The sequence below is a fragment of the Petaurus breviceps genome, unplaced genomic scaffold (genome assembly GCF_028583685.1).
Source record: "Petaurus breviceps papuanus isolate PSGF00001 unplaced genomic scaffold, PetGlider_PUasm1.0 225, whole genome shotgun sequence".
NCBI classification, from domain to species: Eukaryota; Metazoa; Chordata; class Mammalia; order Diprotodontia; family Petauridae; genus Petaurus; species Petaurus breviceps.
In genome coordinates this window covers 723,126-749,135 of record NW_027185889.1, presented here as the reverse complement: position 1 = coordinate 749,135, position 26,010 = coordinate 723,126, and the positions used below count along the sequence as shown (strand labels likewise).

Here is a 26,010-nt window from a genome sequence, read left to right as displayed (position 1 = left end):
CTGTACTGGATGAGATTAGGTATTGATGGTCTCCTTTCTCCTCCTTGTCCCCTTTATGTTCTACTCACCTATACTCATGTTGAATCTTCAAAGAGATGCAGGAAAACAGGTGAACTCATATATTTTTGGTAGAGCTGAAAATTTCCTTTCTGAAAAGGGCTTTAGAATTATGCTAAAAAATGATTAAATAAAACCCTTTGATCCAGAGTTCCCCATGCATTTACTCCAGGGAAATCAGAGATAGAAAGTTAGTTCCATATATATTAAAATATTTATTTAGAATAGTGAATTCATGTGTGTGGTGGTGGGATAAAGGTACAGCACAGAATAGGAAAAAAAGTAGAGAGCTATCAATTGGAGAATGGCAAAGCAAATTGGGCCACATAAATGGAATGGAATGGAATGGAGTGGAATGTCACTGGGTCATTAAAATGATGAATACAGAGAAAACTCAGGTGACTTACAGGGAAGGGGGGTGAACAGGAGAGCCCTTACTACATTCTGGTAAGCTCTTCCCTGATCCCCAGTCAACATAATCAGATTCGTTTGTTTGGATCTTTTTGGAAGAGCATTTACAAGGAAGCAGACAAGCCCTCTGTAATGCCATGCACAGAAGCTTTCCAGAAGAATGCTACTGTGAACAGCTTTTAAAGTTCTGATTACACAGTATAGTGATCACTCTATTTATTTCATAACAAAAGCAAAACATTCACGGAAAATCAAGGTACAGCATTCACAATATTATAACTTATCACAAAAAATCAAAATATAATATTCACAACATAGTCTCAAAGTACACAGTCAAAGTCTTCCACTCATGGGGCAAAGTCTTAATTAACTCAATCAGTCACTTATCAGTAACAATATCTCAAAGTACTCAAACTACAGTCACTTATTCAGCAAAGTATCACACACAAAACCCTCCACCCCTTAGGTAACTAGTAAACTATAATTCCATTATTACTCAGTGTACAAGGAGAGGTCTTTTCCTCTTGACTTGGGGCCTGTTCTCAGATTCCCTGGATCCCCTTCCATGGTCCCAGATTCTACCTGGATTCAACATACTGTAACCTGGGTTCAATGGCTGACAGCTCCCAGTTCCTTGACCAGCTCTCTGGGCAGGCCCTGCTCCACACTGAAGTTCACAGGGTCTGGTCCATGTCAGCTCCTCCACCATTTCTGCCCTAGGGAACTCAAGGCTCAACCAAGCTGCAAACAAAGTCTCAGCATCCCAGTCATGCTTCAGTCACCTGGGCTCCTGGGCTCCTGACCTCCTGGCTCTGGGCTCCTGGGATCCTGTTCAGAAGAAGCTCCACCACCACCACAAGTTCTCAGTTCTCCATTCTTCTGTAGCTGCTCTGCCACCAGATCTCAGTCTAAAGGTAATTCTGACTGTGCCTCTCTGGGGCTTTTCTTATATACACAGCATTAGATACTTCCTTCAGCCAACCCCTTCCTGTTACATCAGTAACAGGAGATGGGAGTTCATACCTTCTGTTTCCCCAACAGAGGCTTGATCAGTTACTAAATGTTAAGTACCTGCTACTTTTTCCAACACAAAGGGATCTTCAAATTCAAAATTACATTACCATTACACCCTCTTACTAAGAGGGCACACAGAGCTCCTCCACCTGGTGCCCAGTGCCTGGGGCTACCTCCAAGATGGCAGTCAACAGAGAGCAAGAGGGGAAAATCACCCTTTTAGTATAATCTAGAGGTGCTTGCTGTGACCACTGCTTACTCCCCCTCTTTTCATATACTCTCTCTACCTTGGATTTCAAGACTAAAGCAAGGATAGCTGTAACTCTTCTGAGCCACACTCATGTAATGCAAACCAGGAAGTTTTCAGGTGCAAAAGAAGAAAAAAATCTGAGAACTTTGGGAAATGTCTGACTACAAAGATTTCTTTGGAGAAGTTATTTAAGCTTTTATTGTCCTTGGTAAACCTCTAAGTTGAAGAGAGACAGTGAGAGACAGAGAGATAGAGGAAAGATTAATATGTGCCAAGCACTTTAAAAATACTATCTCATTTGATCCTTACAACAGTCCTGCCTGGTAGGTGTTATTATTATCTCCATTTGACTGTTGAGGAAACAGATTAAGTGACTTGCCCAGAGTCATGCAGTTGTAATTGTCTGAGGCAGGATTTTAACTCTGATTTTCTGAACTCCAACCCAAAGTTCTATCCACTGTACCACCTGGCTCCCTCACTCTGACAGGACTTTGCTCCTGCTGACCCTGAAACCAACTTAGTTCCTACATCATGCTGCCTTCAAGTCTTTGAAGGGATTTGATGCACTTTTCAAGATAATTGAACTAATGAGAAAGACCAGGAAGTCACAGAGGGAAAGAAGTTGGCTGCACGTGATGGTCTGTAGGTTTGGCATCAGATGAGCCTAGTCTAGCAGAAGCAGAAGTCTAGTTTACAACATGACTCCACCACTTACTTATTCACAAGCTTGGACAAGTCACTCTGGGCCTTATTTTCATCATCTCTCAAATGAGGAGGTGTGGAAAGGACTTGATGACCCTTGAGGTCCCTTCTAGCTCTAAATTAATGTATGAAGATGATTAAGCTTCATCCCATGTCAATTTTCTACTTTCCAAGGGGTCAAAAAAATTCTCTGAGGAAAACATAAAAGCAGACCAGGGTCTGACTTGCTCTCCTTCATACTACCTTTAACATTGCAAATATTTTCTGTATCATAAACAAATATTAAGCCTTTTTGAATTTTTTATATAAATATGAAACTGATTTAATTGGTCTGGGAATTCCTCTACCAATGAAAATTGGCACCTTCTCAGCAACTTATGACTACACAGCTATCTGGGACACTCAAAGGATGAGTGACTTGTCCTGGGTCACACAGCCATTATGTAGGGGAGGAAAGACTTGGACCCAGGTCTATGGACACAGAGTCTGGCATTTTATCCACTAGTTATTTTGTCTCTAATTTTATAATTAATATGCAAATGCATGTATTTCTCTAGGATGAGAAAATATTAACCAAGTTCTTGTGATTACTATCCATTTAAGTAACATCTATATCAATTTCTTTTTACTAGTTCCAAAAAGAACAATATTTGTTTGCAATTTAGAAAATTTTAGAATTAAGGAAATCTGGAAGAAAACCAAACCTGGGTGAGTACACAACAGATGTACACACTCATATGTTGGTCTTCAGCCTCCCATCTTGTCTGAACTGTTTACTGCCAGACCAATAGCGGGAAATCACAATAGAACCTTGTTATAACTAATATCCAGTGAAGACACCATATGTCTTCATATGAGGACAAATCATGTCCTCAAAGCATAATTATACATCTCAGAGGAGAAGTGGGAGACTAAAAGCAGAAGCTGTCATGTTCATTGTCAGACATGGTTGGTAGGTTCATTGGTTTTACTTAAACTCTTTTTTTAATTTGTTATATCTCGGGGTTCAATACAATGGTATATCGGCAAATGATTTTGATATAAAAACAAAAGGCACCAATAACTTTTTTAAGTCAGCCAGTCAATAAACATTTATTAAGTACCTACTATGTGCCAGGCCATATGTTAAGCTCAGGGGTTACAATGAAAGGTGAAAGAAGGTCTGTTGATGATCTTTTCCCTCAAGGAGTTCTCAATCGAATGGGAGAAACTACATGCAAAAAAAAACTATGTACAAACAAGCTACATATGGAACAGATGAGAGATAATCAACACAGTTCAATACACTAGAATGAAGGGGAATTGGGAAATGTTTTCTGTAGAAAATGGAGTTTTACCTGGGACTTGAAGGAAGCCAGGAGGCAGAAATGGGGAAGGAGAGTATTCCAGGCATGGGAGCAGCCAAAGAAAATGGCAGGAGGTAAGAGATGGTAACAAGTGGGCTAGTGTCACTAAACTGAAGAGTACTTAGGGGTGGGGGATGTGTGTATAAGGTGTCAGAAGACTGGAAATGTATGGGGAGGGGTTGGTGAAGAAGGGTCTTAAATGGCAAAGAGAGGATTTGGCATTTGGTTTTGAAGGTAATGGGGAGCCACTGAAGTTTATTGAATACGGAGGGAGGACTCATAGTACTTTTAAAAAAATATATAACAAATATCTTAAAAACCTAATATAAATAACAGATGGCAGGTTGTTTTTCTTTTTATTTCTGTCCCCCAGCACTGGGTTCCTACAAAGGTTCCTACAAGGCTGACTTTCATATTGCTTTTACAGTATAACAAAAAAGAGGATGTGCTACATTATGTTAGCAAATATTGTGTTGTCTTCACTAATGATCCTCTTTATTAAGATACATAATCAAGAGCTGATTATACTGTATTACATTTATTGAAGTACTGAATAGAAATTTTGAATCTAGCAAAATCCTAATGGAACACAAGTCAATATGGAACCACCTGTAAAATACTATTTAGAACAGCCTGGCTAAGATGCATCTATTGCAGAAATTAAATTATACATATTGTGCATCTTTTAAATCAGAAATCAATTCTGTTTCAAGTAGTAATGAGTACAGGAGTCAAAAGGTGGACGGTTGAATGTGTATTAATAAAATCTGACAGAGTGAAATCATAGTGAGAGAAAGTACATCTTTGTCCTAGGAAAAGTTATTATTCTTGAAAAGAAAAACTGACATGTGCACATAAATCTATTAATCCCAGCTCCAGACTAACATTATATTTGTTTCTTTGTTTCAATGTGGCTATGAGAACAAAAGATTGAATATATGGTTCCATGAGAAAATACATTATATACTATTCTTTTAAAAGCAGATATATCCATGGGATTATTTATACATGTGTGTACATTAAAAATTCTGTATGAACTTTGTGTGATCATAGATCTTTGCAATGGTACTTAACTAATGGCAAGATAATATGATGTTTCACATAATGATTTAGGACATGTATTAGCACTTCCCTGAGTAATATTTTCTTGCAAGAGACTGTCAGTTCAGCCTAATAATCCTACTGATTATCTTTTTAACATAATTCTACAGCATGAGCCCATACAAAAAAGGTCAACAATGTACATGAGCTACTTAACCCACATCCTTCTCTCATTATTCTGATTAAATCCCTGGTTATTCCCTCTCTCTGTATACATTTTTGAATAACTTTTTATTATTTTTTTACCCTTCAATTTGAAAGCTTTATATTGGAAGCTGGCCATTTTTGAATGAGGATAATTCCAGCATTCACCTCTAACACTACAGCTGGGAAAAAACAGACTTTCAAGGAATACTTCAATTGAGCATAGTGACTTAAAAATCATTGAGAGAAGCCAGATGCTTTCAATTTTGACCTTTAGTGATTCAAGGCAGGGAACTTTCTCTATAGGGTTTGGCCTTTTGAATACTATTCCCCTAGAGCATAGAAAGAAATTGGTCCTAGTGCATTCTGTGGACTAAGAGGATCTGGGTTTAAATTCCATCTCTGGCAGTAACTACCTAAGTGATGACAGGTAGGTCACTTAATTTCCCTGGGAATCAGTTTCTTCATATGTAAAATGTGAAGGTAAGACTAGATTGGTCTCTGATATTTCTTGGTCTTTTAAATTTAGGCTTTTAATTAAGGAATAGTGTCAGAATAGAACATCAAACACACATAATATATATATGTATATATACACACATACATACATGCACACATATATGAATGTACATTTACATATATTGCTTTTAACTTATTCCCTATATATGTTGCTCAACTTAAAGATTTTAAAAATTTTCAAACACGTTTGCATATATGTATACATATATACACATACACATTATATATACATCTTTAGATATATGAATAAATGAAAAAAATTCAGCAAATGTCACATGAAAAACATAAAAAAACTGGAACTTAAAGTTGGACACTAATCATTTACTATTATCACTAATTTTAGCATCAGTTTTATGAAGAACAGCATGTATAGACTCATGAACATATCGAAATAAAACATTCATGGTGCTTAATAAGAACCCAAGGCTGGAGATGAGAAAAAGAACAGGGATTATCGATTTTAACTGAGATCATCCCCTGGGTAAATCCAGATCGTGTGCATATCTCCCATAAGAAATAAAAACAAAACCCTGATTCAGGTGACAAGGCCCCAAATAAAAGAGAGCCTGTACCTTCCCCAACACTGTGGTGAGGAAGGTGGTGCCTGGAAGAAGCATGAATATTCTGACAGCTAGCTAGCATCATTTCCATTTCCAGAACTCCTATCAATCATCCCACGGACCACGGCGTGCACGACATGCATACTCACAGATTATAGAGCATATCTGCCATGTTGCTGCGGTAGTACAAAGCATTTCTATAGGCGTTCTCAGCTTCAGAAATCTTGCTCTGGCTCTTGAGGACATTTCCAAGGTTACCCCATGCTGCCAAGAAGAGAAAGCAATACTCAGGCAGAGCTGGGACCCACTGACATGGGACAAAGTGACAGAAAACTCGCAGGTTACCTCAGGGTGGAGGTAGGGGGGGAAAAATCCCTTCCCACAACATTATTAAAGGGGCATTCCTTTCCCAAGTGTGCTACCATTTCATCAAACCAAGATATGAAAAAAAAGACACAAAAATATTTAGGGTCATCGTTATTCCTCAAAGTAGATCTACATTGTATAAAGTTCATTGTAGGGCCAAGAATAATGTTATTCCAAGTAAGATGTAAGATCAAAGTTCTAGAGCTAGAATGGGATCCAAAGGCAAACTATAGACAATGGAAAGTGTGTAAATAAGAACCTTAGAAATCATAAAAATTATTGCTTATTAGCTGAAAATAGTAATAACTGATTTTTGCATAGCACTTTATATAAGGTTTGCCAAGCACTCCTCATTCATCCTCTCACTTATTCTTAGCCCTTTCTGATATGGCTTCTGACCCCATCACTTGACTGAAATTGTTCTTTCCACAGTTATCAGTTTTTTTCAGTTATATATTGAATTGATTCAATAAAGACAGTTAGATTGCCCAGTGGATAGAGCATTGGGCCTAAAGTCAAGAAGACTTGAGTTCAAATCTTGTCTCAGACACTTACCAGCTGTGTGACCCTGGGGAAGTCATTAAGCTCTATTTGCCTTAATCCTCCAGAAAAGGAAAATGGCAAACCACTCCAATATCTTTGCCAAGAAAACCCCATGGACAGTATGGTCAATAGGGTCATGAAGATTTGGATACAACTTAACAACAACAAATTAAATAATCATACTTTTAAAAAGAAATATATAATAGAAATTCATAATTGCATATGTGATCCACTTTTTCTGTTCCATTTTGCATATGGAATTTTTGACTTTATTTGATGTTTAAGTTCATAATTTTAAAAATACTAATTTCTCCCATTCCCACCCCACTAAATATACTTAAGTCAGCCCAGGTGGCATAGTGAGTAGAGCACTGGACCTGAAATCAGGAAGATCCAAACTGGAATACCTACATTCAAATCCTGCCTCAGACAGTTGCTAGCTGTGTGACCCTAAGCAAGTCACTTAACCTCTGTCTCAGTTTTCTCAACTGTAAGAAGAAGATAATAATAGCACCTACCTCCCAAAGTTGTTCTGATAATGAAATTAGTTAATATTTGTAAAGTACTTAGCATAATACCCGTCACAGAGTAGGTACTATACAAATGTTCACTGCTGCTACTGCTGCTGCTGCTGCTACTAGTACTACTACTACCACCACCACTACTACTACTACTACCATTATTACTACTACTATCTAGCACAATACTAGATGCCCTGATTTATTTGTGTGATTAAAGTTGTACCTGGCATCTCCTAATGGAAGACCAAAAATAAACCTGCCAAATAGCCATTAAAAGAGTGGATTTGAAGTGTGTATTTTATGGTTCATGTAGGAGTTCACTCTAGGCAAAAATGAAAAATCCTTCCTCGTCAACATTCCTTCTTTCATAGATAATTGCTTCTTAATACTGCATTTAGTTGAACACAGCTTAGCTTTCTCAGGAGCTGCCAAAACTAAAAGTAAAATCATCACTCACTTTTGTTTATATGACAAATAAATGCTGTCAATATTTCCACACTTTCAAATACTTGTATGATTTATTATATTTTAGATGCAGAACTATACTCACAAAGATACCATAATGTAAAGATCAGAGATGTAAATATTAAGCTACTGTGAAAGAAGATCCAGCAAATAAAAATCCTCATTTCTCTCCAAGTGACTAGTAATTAAAGGTGTTTATCAAATCTATCCAATTGAAAATATGAGGAGTGAACAATTTTATGGCTCAGCTGAGAAAAAAAAACATTTTAAATAAACTGAATATTTAATATAAAGGGGAAGGGGTAAAGTGCCTCAAATGTGAAATGTGGGGGAAAAAGGCAGTAGTTGAAGGGGGGGGTTATAAGACAGACAATTTAGATTAAAACAAGTGGTCAGGTTATGATGTTAATCATACAATCAAGGTAACTAACATGATAAAGTAGACTAAGTGTTGAATCTGGAGTCAGGAGACCTTGGTTCAAAGCTACTGCTGCTGTTCTGTTGTTGTTCCATTTTGTTCTGTTTGGGGGTTGGGTTTTTTGTTTATTTTTTTTAATATAAGGCATCTAGTTGGCAGGGTAGATTGAGCACTGGACCAGTAGTCAGGAAGTCAGTTGTTCAATCTTGTCTGATTCTTCATGATACCATTTGTTGAGATTTTCTTGGCAAATAAACAGGAGTGGTTTGCCATTTCATTCTTCCGCTCATTTTACAGATGAGGAAATTGAAGCAAACAGAATTAAGTGACTTGCCCAGAGTCACACAGCTAATAAATGTCTGAGGTCAGATTTGAACTCAGGAAAATTAGTCTTTCTGACTCCAGGCCCAGCACTCTATGCAATGCACCACCTAGGAGCCCCAAGTTAGAAAGAGCTTAATTCAAATTTGACCTCAGACACTTGTTGGCTTTGTAACTCTAAGCAAATCACTTAACCTTTGTATGCCTCAGTTTCCTCAAATGTAAAATGAACTGGAGAAGGAAATAGCAAACCATTCCAGTATCTTTGTCAAGAAAACTCAAAACAGAGTCAAAGAGTCAGAAATACCTGAAAAATGATTGAACAACTACAACCACCTGTGACTAGAGAGACAGTAATGTTTCTACTATACCGTGATCTGGTTTTGCAACATTTTCAACACAAAAATATACTAAGTACTTGTAAACCTTTAAAAATAGAATCATTTCTGGAAATTAAGGGGATGCCCATCAATTAAGCAATAGCTAAACAAGTTGTGGTATACAAATGTAATGGAATACTATTGTGCTATAAGAAATAAGGAGCAGACAGACTTCATATTTACCTGGAGAGACATACAAACTGATGATGAGTGAGAAGAGCAGAACCAGGAGAAATTTGTATACAATTACAGACACGTTTGTGTGACAACCAACTTTGATAGGCTGGACTCTTCTCAGCATTGCAAGGTTATAGGACTACTCCAAAAGACTCGTGATGGAAGGAGATGTCTACATTCAGAGAAAGAACTAGAAAGAACAGAGTCTGAAAGAAGACTGAAGCAAACTACCTGCTCTGTTTCTTTTTCTTGTTTGGTTTTGTTTCCCCTTTCCCATTTTTCATTCCATCGGTTACAATCCTTCTGAAAGCCTTCTTTACAACCTAAAGTCTAATGTGAAAGTATTTGCAGACCCTATACTTGATTGCATGCCACCATGGCAGCGGGAGGAGACAAGAAAGGAGGAGAGAAAGGGGAAGAAAATTTGAAAATCAAGAGATTGTGGAACTGAATCTTGTAAACTAAAAGTAAACAAATTAATAAAAACAAAAAAATTTTAAAAATAAAAATGAATCATTTCAATACTGTCAGTTTAATGTGTTTTACTTATACAATAAATAAAAACTAATTCATTTTTATAGTAAGAATATGCTTCCAGATTATTTTTTAGAGATATGGGATAGTAGGTAGCACAATGAATAAAGCACCAAGCCTGGAGTCAGGAAGACCTGAGTTCAAATCTGACCTCAGACACTTACTAACTATATGAGCCTGGACAAGTCACTATACTGTTTGCCTCAGTTTCTCCACATGTAAAATGAGCTGAAGAAAGAAATATCAAACCACTCCAGTACCTTTGCCAAGAAAACAGTAAAAAGGGTCTTCATGAAAAAATCAAACAACTGAACAACAATATTGATTTCTGGTTATATAGACTTCAAAAGTCTTTTAAAAAGCAAAAGACTGTCTAAAATTCATATAAAATAATTTTTCTAACAAACAGGAAAAAAGTGCTTTCATAATTAGGGCAGCAATCAAGTGTGTGGCCCAGAGTTCCATATTCCTGCTGCTGAAGAGGATGAGGTTGGGGGATTGTTCAGGAGTTCTGAGCCACAGTAGGAGTAATGCTAATCAGGTGCCAGTACCAATATGGTAGCCCCAGAAGCAGAGGATCAACTGGCTGCCTAAGGAAGAGTGAACTTCCAAAACTGGAAAAATGGAGCAGGTTAAATCTTCTATGTCCATCAGTTTTGGAATTGGGTCCATGGTTGGCCACCATCCTTCTGGTCTAGGTGAGATAGGGAGTACTTCAGTTTTTTTTTAAATCATATCTGACTCTTCATAACCTCATGAGGAGTTTTCTTGGCAAAGATACTGCAGTGGTTTGCCATTTCCTTCTCCAGATCATTTTACAGATGAGGAAATGGAGGCAAATATGGTTAAGTGACGCTGAGGCCAGACTTAAACTCAGGAAGGCCTAACACTATCAATTGCATCACCTAGTTGCCCAACATAGGCATACATAACTTAAAAATGAAAAATAAAAATAAAAACTATGGTAACTCAATGAAAATATTACATAAAATAAACTAATCCTGTCTCTGCACCCCCCTCATAAAGTAACAGAATTTTTATTTATTTATGTATGCAAAGGCTTAAAGTCTGTTTCAACTGTGATGAGTTAGTTCCCTTTTCTCTAATATTCATATAGAACTACTAGTTCTCACCTCATGAAAAGTTAAATCAATCTTAACAAAACATTCCATTTGATTTTTTTTCCTCTTTCCACTAAAAAGGAAGGATTCTTCTATTGCACACTTGGATTGTACAGTGTATAAGACTATATGGAATACTTTTTGTTTTATTTCAGGATTAAAGTTTATTTAAACAAAATTTAAAATAATTCAAAAAAGAAAGAATATGAATAAGTCATATTCTATTGCAAGAATGAAAATGGATTTATAATAGATATTTGGAGCTGCTTCATGTCCTAGAATTGCTCTCTGAATGAGGATACATACTATATAGGCCTGGAAAAGCCAGAAGCAGGAGTTGGTGAAGACTTTCATGGTCATTCAAGACTACAGCAATGATTTCCTCATCTATATGTCTATTGCCATTATACCCTAAAAAAAGAAGAGAAAAGGTCATGGGAGAGGTTGAGTCTTCATAGATAGGGTTCTATGATTCCTACTAATCTCTCCCACAAAACAACTGTGCATTGTACTGAAAGGGAGTGAACATGTTCATTGGATTTTTTTTAACATAGTCCCCAAGACAAAAGTGAAAAGTAAAGCCTTTTGCACCGTAATGGATAGAATGATATAGTCAGGAAAATATGGGTTCAAATTCTGCCTCCACAAAGTGTTAGCTGCATGAGATAAGTCAAGTGACTAAGCCTCTAATGAGACTTCTGAATTAATTAGAAAGAAAAAGAGGTTTTCACATCAAGAGTTTCCCAACACAAGAGAAAACAGAGGTCTAGATTGCCATCACCATTAACCCACCCAGAAAAGTTCAGAAACAAGAGTAACTCAGATTTTGCTTTTAACCTATTGCTGATGTAATCTTTTTTTTCAAATGCTTTATTAACTTCTGATTTACATCATTCATTTCCTCCAGATTTTGAGTTACAAATTTTCTCCCCGTTTTTCCCCTCCCCACACCCCCCAAAATAGCAGTTCCACAGGATATCTCCTCCTCCAACCTGCTCTCTCCCATATTTTCTCCCATACCCCTTTCAACTTTTCCAGTGGATATCTATGGCCCAGTGCCTATATATTTAATTTCCCAATTACATGTAAAATAGTATTTATAATAGCATACACACACACACATATATATATACATACACACATACATATTTGAATATTTGATTTTAAAATTTGAATTCCAGATTCATTCCCTTCCTCCCTTGTCAACCACCCTTACTGGAAAGACAAGCAGTTCAGTATAGGACGTACATGTGTAGCTAATGCAAAACAATAACATAGTAGATATATAATAAAAGACTGACTATATTTCCCTCCCTCCTATCCCACCTCCCACTTGTTCTATTCTCTACTTTGATCCTGTCCCTTTTCAAAAGTGGGTGCTTCCAATTTCCCAGCCTGCCCTCCCTTCCATCATTCCCCCTCTCATCCCCTTCCCCACCTACTCTCCTGTAGGGTGAGATACCCTATTTAGTGTGTATTTCATTCCCTCCTCAAGCCAAATTTAATGGGAATAAGGTCGACCCATTCCCTTTTGCCTTCCTATTCTTCCCCTCCATTGTAACCATTTCCCCTTGCCTCTTCTGTACGAGATAGTTTACCCCATTCTGCCTCTCCCCATCTCCTCTCATTATATTCCTCTCTCACCTCTTAATTTCACCTTTTAAGTATCATCCCCTCCTGTTAAATTGGTCCTGTGCCCTCTATCTATGTATACCTATAAACATATATACAAACATTCACATATGTATTCATATGCCCATATACCCTCATATATAGACATATATAAACACATTTCTATTCCCTTCAACTACTGCAAAAAGTTTCATAAGTTACAATTATTGTTTTTCCATGTAGGAATGTCAATAATTCAACTTTGATAAGTTCCTTATGATTTCTTTTCCCTGTTTACCTTCTCATTCTTCTCTTGCTTCTTATATCTGAATGTCAAATTTTCTGTTCAATTCTGGTTTTTTTATCAAGAATGCTTGAAAGTCCTCTATTCCACTGAATGACCATATTTTCCCCTGGAACATGATACTTAGTTTTGCTGGGTAGGTGACTCTTGGTTTTAATCCCAGCTCCTTTGACCTCCAGAATATCATATTCCAAGTCCTTCGATCTCTCAGTGTAGAAGCTGCCAGATCCTGTGTTATCCTGATTGTGTTTCCACAATATTCAAATTGTTTCTTCCTGGATGCTTGTAATATTCTCTCCTTAATCTGGGAATTCTGGAACCTGGCTATAATATTCCTAGGAGTTTTCTTTTGGGGATCTTTTTCAGGAGGTGATCGGTGGATTCTTTCAACCTCTATTTTGCCCTCTGATTCTAAAACATCAGGTCAGTTTTCTTTGAGAACTTCCTGGAGGATGATTTCTAGGTTCTTACTTTGATCATGGCTTTCACGTAGTCCAATAATTTTTAAATTATCTCTCCTGGATCTATTTTCCAGGTCAGTGGTTTTTCCCATGAGATATCTGACATTGCCTTCTATTCTTTCATTTGTTTGGATCTGCTTAACAGCATCTTGATTTCTCATAAAGTCATTAGCTTCCATTTGCTCCAATCTAATTCTGAAGCCATGATTCTCCTCAGTGAGCTTTTGAGATTCTTTTTCCATCTGGCAAATTCGATTTTTTAAGGTATTCTTCTCCTCATTGCCTTTTTGAGCCTCTTTTTCCATTTGAGTCAGTCTGTTTTTTAAAGTGTTATTTTCCTCAGTCAGGCTGTTGATTCTCATTTCATAATTTTCTTTCATTGTTCTCATTTCTCTTCCCAAGCTTCCTCCACTTCTCTTATCTGCTTCTTAAGGTCCTCTATAGCCTGTAACCAGCTCATATTTTCCTTAGAAGCTTTTGGTGCAGGAGTTCTGAATTCACTGTCTTCCTCCTGTTCCATGCTTTGCTTCTTTTTGTCCCCAAAATAGGAGTCTAATGTTGGAATCTTCTGTCTGCTTTGTTTCCTTTGCCTGGTCATGTCGCCCCTCAATCACTTGACCCCTGGGCTTTTTGCCACAGTAAGACTCTGCCACCAGACAGGGGAGCTTTCGTCCCAAACGTTGGGGTTTTCTCAGTTGCCGGAGGTATTAGATGGGTACCCTCTCTGAGGTATCCACACACTCTGACACGCTGGACATACACCCCAGGACCTCCACCCTAGACTGATCCAAGCAGGTTAAAGCAAGAGCGATTACCCCTCGGACTGGTGCTTGGTCCCCCTACACTCTGCAGGCCAGGAGCTGAAGATGCCATTTGGGGCTGGCTGGCTGTGCCAGTGCCTCAGAGGCTTCTCGCCCTGGGGGCAAAAGCCAGGCACTCCCACTTACTGGTCCCAATGTCCAGACTCCACTGACCTCTCACTTTGTCCTTCATATCTGTGTGTTGATAAATCTGGAAACGGCCACAGGTGTTGCTGATCTGGAGTCCCTCTGGCTGTGGCTGGTCAGACCAGCCCTGGGGCTAAAGCCTCAGCATGGGGCTGGGCTGGGCTCCCATAGCACTGAGGTGGCAGATTCCTGCCGGCCTGCCAGGCTGTCCTCAGGGGGAGGTTAGCTTCTCTGTGTCATTTTGTGGGTTCTGCAGCTCCAAAGTTTGTTCAGAGTCCCCTTTTTACATAGATTGGGGAAGATGGAAGCAGGAGCAGCAGGGAGGTCCTGCTTCTACTCTGCCATCTTGGCTTCGCCCTTGCTGACGTAATCTTAAAGAAAGTAGTTAAAGAAAGCCTACTATATGTTGAGCCCCATCACTAATAAAGTAATCATGATGGAACCTTGAAGGATATTTTCAACAAGAGAAAAGTAACTATGAACTAGAAAAGAAGTCCAAATGTGAACAGGGATGCTTCTGAAAATGCATATTCCTTTTTCTCTATTCCCAATAGTTATTAGCTCCTGAAATTCAGTATGCCTTTACTGAATAATTTCTCTAAGTTATTTTTACGACAGACTAGAGGCATTGGGTGTGAGAAGGCAAGAACTGGCATCTTTAATGGACCAGAATTAACCATCCTTCCTTTGAAATTTACACTTAATCAGTGAATAAAAACAAAAAAAATACACTTTAAAAAAGAAAAGCAAGCAAAATAAAAAAGTCTCACATGATTTCACTTATCAAAATATTTTCACAGTTATATTTAGATAGATTAGGAATTGGAATTGGACCTGTTTCCAATGGGATAAGGAACACTGACAGAAAAGTCTACTCTATCAATACACATCCACACAGACTTTGAAATTTATCATCTTGAATAATTGTCTCAATCAGAGTTATCATACAATCCCAAGGATAGAATTGGGAATTATTGTAATGTAATTTGGGAGTATTTAACAAAAGAAAAATACAACAAAACATAATGTTAACATGTGATTTTCTAAGTCAATATGCAGCCAGATAGTTGGACCCTATTTTTGTTTGAGCTTGACACCAATGCTTTTAGAGTGAAGGTTTCCAAGGAATATGAATACATACTATATAGGCCTTGAAAAGCCAGAAGCTGGAGTTAATAAAGACTTTCATGGCCATTCAAGACTACAACAATGATTTGCTCACCTACTTGTCTATATACCCTAAGAAAAGATGAGAAAAGGTCATGGTTGTCTTTTTGCTTTATAATATAATTAAAATGTAAGCAGTCTTAAATTATTAATTTTTCAAAACACTGGCCATTTAATGGATTGTTATTGATCTCTATATAGGAATACTAGAAGAATACATTGTGACTAAATATTCTTTTATTAAAAGTAACAACAGAATTATTTTATGACCTAATGTAAGAATAAACTGGTTTTTGCAATTTTTTTTCTTTTCTGCTCTAGTGTGTCAACAATTCAATACAGGTATTTGGTTTCAACTTTAAATTTACTCTCAGCTAATGTCTGCCATTATGCCTTAATCCCAGAGAACTGAATTTCATTACTATTTGATGTTATTTACATTGTATTTCACTTTAAGTACATAAAAGACATTTTCAGACATTACTCATTCCATTCTGTGCCTAAGAGATATGATGTTACAGGAATGGAGTAATGGGAAACCACAGTCAATCATTTAGAAATTTTAATAAATCCTAATATACCCAGGTGTCTTCCTTTTCTAATCAAGTATATATGATCCTGATTGAAAATATTTATGTGATCATTCTAATTTTTGCTCTAATCTTTACATGGAAGTTGAGGTTACAACATTCCATTAAGTTTAAACCAATCTGAAATTATTCATAGAACTGTTATTTAAAATGTATACCACAAATTAGCTACCATATGTCTTTTAAAAATCATTCCTAATTTCCTCCTTCTGGTATCATAGGAGTACAGGCCTGGAGCTCTAAAGAAGCATAAGAAATCACTGAAGCTAAACCCTTCTTTTTACAAGTAATAAAAGTTGAGTTCTAAGATGGTCTAATGGCTATTCACAGGTAATATGTTCTCATATGTGGACCATTCTCAAATCTTCATAATTTAAGAGTAAATGCTTTCCTCCCCACTCACACATGCAGATTAGGAGCCTGATCTGTTGTAAGAAAGCAAAATCTAATCATACTTTGTATTCAAAGAAGTATTCAATAAGCACTTTAGATATAATAGCATATAGATGAATCAAGAATTCACTTATTTTTACATACTATATAATCAGGAACCTCAACAATCATTTTGAAAATCACTGCATTAAACTTAGCTCTCTCTTGCTCCAGACTTGAAGGAAAAAATGAAAATAAACCAGGTGGCCATATTTCCTAAACACTTTCTAATATTATTAAAGTCATGAACACAAAAATATTTATATCATCTCTAAGGAATTATTATTTGAGATAGAAATTCAAGGAAATTTCTTAGAAATAGAATGTATCCTTATCAGTGAATAATTTCTTCTACAAAATGTTAGGGGAAACAGGGGGATTCATTCATTCTAATACACAGCACAGTGAGTACTTAGCTTTCCTAAGTAAATAGCCTTTCTGATGAGTTGATCTATGACAGTAAAGAAGGATAATTAGACACCTTCAAATTATGTGAAAAACTGTCATGGAAAAGAGACTGGAATTAGTCTGTTTGGCTTCCAGTGACAGAATGAGGAGTGATGGGTAGAAGGTGCAAGGAGATAGATTCCATTGTATTTGAGGAAATACTACCTATCAATTAGAATTGCCCCACAGTGAAATCCAACTGCCTCAATAAGTCAATGTGTTCCTTGGCAATGGAGGTCTTTAGGCAAAAGTTGAATGACCCCTTATCAGTGAACTTGTTGGGAAAGGGAGAATTCTTGTTCAAGTATGGGTTAGATTAACCAGATTCTGAGGTCTCTTCCAATTCCAAAATAATGTAATAATTGCAAGGAATATTTTTAATTATCAACATCTTTCATTATCATTAACATCTGGAAAGAGAAGTATCATATCTTGTCTTTGAGGTTACTTAAAATGACATTTACAAGACAGATTTTTCTTTCCTTTTCTTTTTTAAGCAATCAGTGTTAAGTAACTTGCTCAAGGTTACACGGCCATTTATTTCTGGGTGTGGTGCTGAGTATCGAGCCCAGATTTGATCCCCAGGTCATCCCGACACTGGAGCCGGTGCTCTTACTCGCTGAGCCACCTGGCCACCCCTAAGCAATTGGGGTTAAGTAACTTGCTCAACGTTACATGGCCAGGTGTTTCTGGGTGGGTGCTAAGTGTCTGAGCCCAGGATTCGATCTCCAGGTCATCCCGACACTGGAGCCAGTGCTCTTACTCGCTGTGCTACCTGGCTGCCCCAAGACAGATTTTTCTATTCTATATTCTATAAGGCAAAAAGTGTGTGTGTGTGTGTGTGTGTGTGTACATTTATTATATAATATACAATACTGGCATGTTATATATTTATATATTTACATTTATTTTGCATATGTTATATCTATAGATAATATTTAAATTTATGTATACCTATATTTAAAAGTCTTCAAGGCTTTTATAATATCAATCATACTGTCACTTGTTTTGCTACAAAACTTGACTTTAACTCAGGAAAGTTCTGTCTCAGAAAACAACTTTAATTTGACTAGTTATGAGGTGAGAGTTTAAAGAATAGATTTTATTTTTAACTGGGTAATTTAAGTTCATTAGCACCTTGGGCTTTGTAACTCCGCCTCTTTTGGATATAATGTCTGAGCCTTCACTGCACAGACTAGGTCAAGTCAGTTGAGCCAACAAGATTTTGTTAAATGCATGCTATGTGCCAGGTTTGTGGTAAGCTCTATAATCACTTCACTATAACAGGCACCAAAATGGGTTAGAAATCATATTTTCAGGTCCCTATAATATTACAAAAATATAGTCTAGAGCGGAATGTGACCTCAGAGACCACCTAGTCCAACCCTCTGATTTCACAGATGAGAAATAGAGACATGGAGAGATTAAGTATCTTTCCCAAGGTCAGAGGTAGTAGGTGTTTGGAAGGAGATTAGAATTCATGTTCAGGGGTCTCAAGTCCAACAATTTCCACTGCACCATGCTACCTCCACTTATACTAAAAATTTCTTCACCTTTTAACTTTCTAAGGTGAAATATGTATACAATCATAGCATGGTGTAGTAGATCAGTCTTAAAGCCAGGAAGGCATGGGGTCAAATTCTTCCACTGACACATGCCAGTTGTATGACACTGGGCAAGTTAAACTCTTGGCATTCAGAAAAGGTGGCAACTTGCACTAGTAGAAGGAGTTCCCTCACTTGGAGTTCCTTAAACCAGTGAAATCATGGGTCTAGTCTATATGTCTTGCTTGACCTTTTTAAAAATTCAAATAGTTAACAATATTCTAAAAGTAGGCTTGCCCTAGTTTTGATATTTCAAGGATATGTCATTTCATTGGTGTGTATATATCTCTCACCAATGAATATTGCAAACTCTTTAGAATACAGTAGATGTTCTTAGAGAATCATGATAGTCAAGTCATTTATCACCCTAGGGCTAATATAATGGTGACCTTCCCCATACTTAGCTAGACTGGTCCTGGAACAGACATACTGACCCATCCATGAACAAAAGCTTACCAGCCTGTCAGGACCTGCCAAAGTTTGCATCTACCCTGAAAAAAAAAACCTAGAAAAAAAGATAGATCCATTATGTCCTTTCTTCCTTCCATTCTTCATTTCTTCCACTCTTCCTTCCTTCCTCCCTCCCTTCCTTTTTCCTTCCTTCCTTTTTCCTTTCCTTCCTTCCTTTTTCCTTTCCTTCCTTCCTCCTTCTCTCCCTTACATCCTTCCCTCTAGCTAGGCTTCCTTCCTTCCTTCCATCTTTTTAAAGTATCACTAGGTTGCAAGACTCTATGGTAGGTACTTGAGATACAGCAGTAAAAATGAAACAGTACCTGCCCTCAATGAGAAGTTAAGGCAGGAACTTTGGAAAACTTATCTCAGGAACTATTCATTTGAAAACAGATTTTCACCTCCTAAAGAATATGAAGTCAGAAGTTCAAAATTGTAATCTCTTTGATAGTTAGTGGCAAGCTCTTGGGGGGGGGGGAATTAAGTATTTTAGTTGCAAATAGTTATCTATGAATATTCATATGTATAATATACAATATAATGTGTGCATATATGTCCATGTATATATACATATGCACGTACATGTGTGTATATCTGTGTGCATGCATATGCATTTATACATATATATCAATAAGGAAAATTATATAACAAACTTTTATTCAGATGAATCTGTTAATCATTTCTTTCTGGCTGCAAGGAAATTCACTGAGAGCTGAAGAAGTCAATCAAAAGTATTTCTGATCTTTGAGACCAGCAAGGTGCAATGTAAATGCCATTTAGGCAAACACTAAAATGTAAGCAACAGCCTACATTTAATTATGACTTTTATCTTTCAAAGTCACTTCTCTTTGCCTTTAGACAGAAAGCGAATAAATGATAGTTGGGGGGGGGAAAGCAATTTAAATGCATGGCACTCAACCTAAGCCTCTGAGTTGGGGGTTTTAATTGAAATCAGAAAACTCTCACACTACTTCCATTAGTCAACACTGAGGCTATTTTTTTTTTAAGTATGCTAGTGACTTCATACAACTCGAGGGACTTGAGAGCACTTATAAACCTGAAATGATTTATTTTTCTTCATGTAATTATATTCTGTATTATCTATTGAAAGAGGAAAATGTTAACTTAAGGGGGAAAAACTAGCTCAAGGTAAAATAAGTGATAAAAACAGAATCTCCATTAAGCTTGATAATTCATAGCATGCCTCAGTCTTATCAGGGGCATTGCTTGGCTTTATTCTTGCTGGTATTTCTTTTGCAATAATTTGATATATTCAAACATCCCCTGCTTTAAATAGTCTTTGGCACTGCAACCTTGCCTTGGAATTGCATTCATTAATTGTTAGAAAAGAGGCCTTTAAAAGAAATGACAAGAAAATGTTTTATTTCTACATTCCCAATATGTAATGAGGCGAATACCATAGATACTTTATTAGCTATATGCTGGGCCTTTCTTAGGGGGAAAAACAGTCAATGCGGAATAATAATTGTTATTATATCAATGTTATAATTCTGAATTAATATAGAATAATTATTATAATAAACAATATAGAATATTTATTAATATGAGGGTCTCATCACTATTTTCTCTCAACAAAAACTATGCCTATGTGAAAACTTTACACTCAAAATGTTAAAAATTTTATCAAAAAACATTTGGGAGTTGAAGATTGGAAATCATTCATTTGGTTGGTTTTGTCACCAAAATATTGATTTCAGGGTCTGACAGAAAAGGACGCCATCAATACTGGTTTATCTGAGGATCAGCACATGCACATGTATTATCCTATATCTATCTGACTGTGGGCAAAATTACAAATTAAGTATCTGATTTTTTTTTCTTCTGTCCACAATACTATATTGTCATGTATTCTTGGAATCTTCTCTACTGCTGCTATGTTCTAATGTCTTTTCTTCACCACCCCAGACACCACATGCCTTCAAGTGGCCACTTGGGGATTCAATATACTTTCAGTCCTGGGCACCTATAATTTTCATATCTACTCAGGGACTTTTCCTATTCCCTGCCAATCAAAACTTACCAGTCCTGTGTCATACTGAGTTAAAGCTTAGGTCTCTACTAGAATTATAACAATAGTAGCTGGCCAACTGTTATTAAAATGTTCAAATTTCCATGCAAGCCTAAGGAGAAAAATTTGGTGGAAACCAGGGAAAGCATTTGGGAGGGGTTAGGTCATCCAACTACTCTCAAGTCAAAATACATGGGTATTTACCTACCCAAGTATTGACTTGTGTACAACATATGCTCTGAACTGATTGATGTGAGAAGTGTAGAGAGATTTACCATTTAAAAAGGGGTCTTTTGATGTCTCACAATGGAATGCAGGTGACTTTATGTTTTCAAAGCTCATACCAATGAAGCATAATGTGGATTCCTTTTTAAATTATTTATCTTCAAGTGAGTTTATTCCCCCCCAAGTTAGTATTTTCTTTTTTATGATAATATGTAATATATTCACTCTAGTAAAAATAAATCATCTTAAGTTCATAAGTGCTTTCAATTTCCTCTAGTGGTATGAAGTCATACTTTAAAGTCTTAAATTTTAGGCTGGCAAGGGATTATCATAGTTCAGAAAGGTTCGTCATTGGAAGGTTGGTCTCTAGGGGATGGGTTGGGCTTTTTTTTGGTTTCAGAAATTCACGATGGTGTTCTGCTAAGTCATGGTCATGTTACATTATTAGCAACAGCAAAAAAAAAATTATACACACACATATATTCCCATTAAGAAAACCACATATTATAGACTCAAAGGAAAGCAGATTTGGAAGGGATCTCAGAGGCATTCTCACTTTACAGCTGAAGAAACTGAAGTCTAAGGAGTTTATCTAACTTGCCCAAGGTTACACAGGTATTGTCAGAGGAGAAATTTGAACCCAGGTCCTCTGAATCAAGAGTTAATTAATCTTCTTTTCATGCCATTTTTAAAATGCTGAAATATAGGGAGGCAGTTAAGTTTATAATTTCCTAGAGCTCCAGTAAAACAACTTAAACTCTCACCAGAAAACCTAATTTGGCCACAACATGCCTCCAACCTGGACCCTTAGGCTGCCATGAATGGTGCCTGGGATCATAAAAGGAACAGACTTATTTTTCCATTCTCATAACACTGAAAGATCATATTTTTGACATTCTTCTTAAGTTCTTTTTTGGTAACTATTAATAAAATCAATTTAAGAGCAAGACAGCAATATCAAAAATGCTGAAACAAGAAATATTGGAATCCCATTGTTTGTTGCTAACTTAAGGAGGGTTGTTCAGAGGCATTATCCATCAGCATTTACCAACAACTCCAAGGAGAATACAGCGGGCTACAGATCCACTGAACTTGGACTCAAAAACCTAGCTTCAACCCCTGCCTCAAAAACGTACTAGCTTTGTCACCTTGTTTAAGTCACTTATATTCTCTGTGCCGTATCTTCCTCATCTGTAAAATGAGGGCTTTGGACACAATGGTTCCAAGGTCACTTCTGGCTCTAAGACTATGATCTTATGAAGTTCTTGGGTCTCCAGAAGCAAATAGCCCAGGATATATTTTCCATGTGATAACTATGGAGAAAGTCCAGTCACAGGAGGGACCTACAGCTGTTTCAGCTTCCTCATTTTACAGATAAGGACATTTAAGCTGTGAGGCAGTATTTGCCCATGCTCCAATGGCTAGTAAATGGTAAAACTGGAATTACTCTTTCACCCTGGCCAACTTACTTCTTCCTAGGGGAATCTTCATGACCTAATCCATAAAATGAAAGGGTTAGACCACATATATGAATGTTTATAAAAAGATAGATATACACACATACATACGTGTGTGTATACACACACGTATGTATGTATATGTAATATATGCACATATGTGTGTATGTATTGCTTGATATGTATCATGTACCTATTTTGATAGGTAGATGGCTCTTCTACCATCACGTAAGCTCTCCATAAGTACAGATTGTTTCATTCTTTATATTTGTAGCCCTAACAATTGGCACAGTGCCTGGACTATAGTAGGGACTTGATAAGTAATTGTTACATAATTAGTATTCTCTAAGATGCCTTCCAGGCCTAAATCCTAAAATATTTCCTAGCTGAATAGTTGGTACAGGGTAACTAGGTGGTGTAGTAGATGGAGCACTAGACCTTAAGACAGGAAGAACTGAGTCCAAATCCTGCCTGAAAAACTAGCTCTGTGATATTGGGTAAGTCACTTTGTTCATCTCAGTTTCTCCCACTGTAAAATGGACATAATAGCTCCTACTTCTCAGGGTTGTTGTAGGGATTAAATAAAATATTTGTAAGGTACTTACCACAGCACGTGGCACATAGTAGAGGCTATACAAATGCTAGCTACTGTTATTTTTATTATTCATCGGTGAACAATGGTAACTTGTAATAGGTGACAGAGTTTCTAAGAAAAATTTTTAAAAATGAATAACCAATGAAGATTTCAAGAACAGTTGTATTATTGGCTATAAAAGATTCATATAGAGGATTAAATAATTAATAGCTTTGATATAGACACAAAAGGGGGAAAGCAAGGGTCGGCTACATTAATATACTTTAATCAAGCAATCAATCAACAATTATTTACTATGTGCCAAGATTGGTTCTAAAATTCTTCCTAAAAAAAAAAACAAACCCATTGCAATCAACACTTGTTAGAAGCACTGTGTGTTCAGCCTTTTTTCAGTCATGTCCAACTCTCCATGACCCCATTTGAGATTTTCTTGGCAGAGATACTGGAGAGGTTTGCCATTTCCTTTTCCAGCTCATTTTACGGATGAGAAAACTGAGGCAAATAGAGTGAAGTGACTTGCCCAGGGTTAAACAGTTAGTAGGTATCTGAAACCAGATTTGGAATTTAAAAAAAAAAATAAGTTCCTGACTCCAGGCCTGGTACTCTATCCACTACACTATCTATCTGCTTTAGTTATAAACATCAGTCAAGCCTTATCCAAATTCCATTCTAAGTCACCTCTGCTGATGCTGTGAGAAATATTACCAATACAAAAACAAAGCTAATATACCAAATTGTGGTTAAGATGCAAGAAGAATCTTAAGGATAAGGTCCAATTAGTAGATATAGGAGCTTGAAAGTCAGACACATCTTGCATTTTACAAACTTGATTCCAAGATAAAGAACTTGTCCTAGCATACTATTCAGTGCAGAAAATGCCACATCTGGTTTTTACTCAACACAAAGTTATTATTTTGAATGTTAAACAAAGGTTAACAGTTTGATTTAGGATAAGAGCAAAGGTCCTGGCACCATCGATTTATAGCTATAAAGGATCTCAGAGACCATCAGATTCAATTTTCTCATCTTACAATGAGGAAACTGAGACCCATTAAGTATCTTGCTTAAAATCACAAATAGAATGATCAATTCTAAGGAGAAAAAGAAAGAAGGAAGGAAATAAACATTTTTTAAGTACCTACTATTTGCCGAGTACTCTGCTAAATGCTTTACAAATATAATCTCACGGAGTTCTCACATCAACCCTGTAAGATAGGGGCTATTATTACCCCATTTTACAGATGAAGACAATGAGGTGAATTGAGGTTAAGTAGCTTGCCTAAGTGTCAGCGATAGGAGGAGCTGAACATGTGTCTTCCTCTTACCAAAATTGGCCCCTTAAGCACTTTACCAGGTTGCTCCTCTACTGACATTTGCAGAACACTGAAAGAAAGCAAAGTGTTTAAAATCTATCATCTCATTTGCTCTTCACAAGAAATACCTGACGTACTGATTATTAGACCAAATGAACAATTTCTAAGTGTACCAAAATATCTCATAGATGGGACTGTTCTATTGTTATTCGTATTTTATATATGAGAAAACTGAGCCACAGGGAAGTTAAGCAACTAAGCAAAGCTCACACAAATGTATTTCAACACAGATCTTGCTGATGTCATGTCCAGTTGTCTGTCCAGCAGACTAGCAACTCTTAAATCTTGTGACCTTAGGACCCTTTTATACTTTTAAAAATTGTTAGAAACCCTCACCAAGTGGATTTCATTTATGTGAGTATCTATCAGTGTTTGCTGTGTCCAAAATTAAAACATCTTAGTATTATTATGAAAATAGTTTGGCCTTCTACAGATCTCCTGAAAGGAGGTTGGACCTTCCTTTGGGATCTGCTTCATTATATCACATTGCCTTTCAAGTTACCTTATTGTTTGTTAGTTACAACCTTTATTAGTCCTACTATGCCAACAGGCAATGGCAAATGCCCTAAGAGGGAAATTTTCCTCCAAATCTCACTAATATATACTTATTCACATATATATATACACACATATACATATATGTATATACATACATGTATATATGTGTGTGTATGTATTGTGTATTTTCATTACAGGATAAGTGATGACCACCAAATAGCATGATAATAAGACATACTGTCCTGATAACATATGTACCCACCCACCCATGTAAAGAATGAGATACCCTATTATCAATTGCAGATTTTTTTCCTGTAGTTTCATCACTATTGTTATATATCTATGAGGCAAGAATTTCATTGTAAAGCTTCAAAGGTAAACAACTACTACAAGTCAAGCTTAGAAACCTGAATAGGATTCACCAACTCCTACCACCGAGATGACTGAAATCCCATTACCCAGTGATCCCATGAGTGTCTTTGCACAAGTATCCAAATATATATCAGAGAATTTTAGAGCTGCAAGGAGACCTGGAGATCAGCTTACCTGTTCTAAAATCCCCTGAAATCATCTGTCCCAAAGAGTTATTAATATTGGATGGGGGAGGAAAACTCTTTTCTGGTAAATAAAATTTTGATAAAGCAAGTGTCTTATTCATTTCATAAAAGACATACTGATTGGAAGATGAGGAAAATGTAGATATGCAGAGATTTGAACAATACCAGTAATTGCTATGCTAATGTTTTCATTAAAGCAGCTTAGAAACACATTTACTCCCAAATTCTTGCCAGTATTTATATAAGTACTGACAGTTAAATCAAACTTTAACTACTATGGTGCACTCTACTTGAAACCATCTTAAGAAACAAT

At 36.7% G+C, this 26,010-nt stretch overlaps 1 protein-coding gene across 4 annotated transcripts in view; it reads right to left on the bottom strand.

The window, feature by feature from the left end:
• The window catches only part of TMTC2 (transmembrane O-mannosyltransferase targeting cadherins 2), a 570,414-nt gene that overhangs the window by 247,128 nt on the left and 297,276 nt on the right, over positions 1-26,010 (bottom strand). For all 4 annotated transcript variants that reach the window (XM_069095098.1, XM_069095096.1, XM_069095099.1 and 1 more), the window contains one exon: positions 6,254-6,368. In XM_069095098.1, coding sequence (XP_068951199.1) covers positions 6,254-6,368 — 115 coding nt within the window. The remainder of the gene's footprint in view (positions 1-6,253; positions 6,369-26,010) is intronic.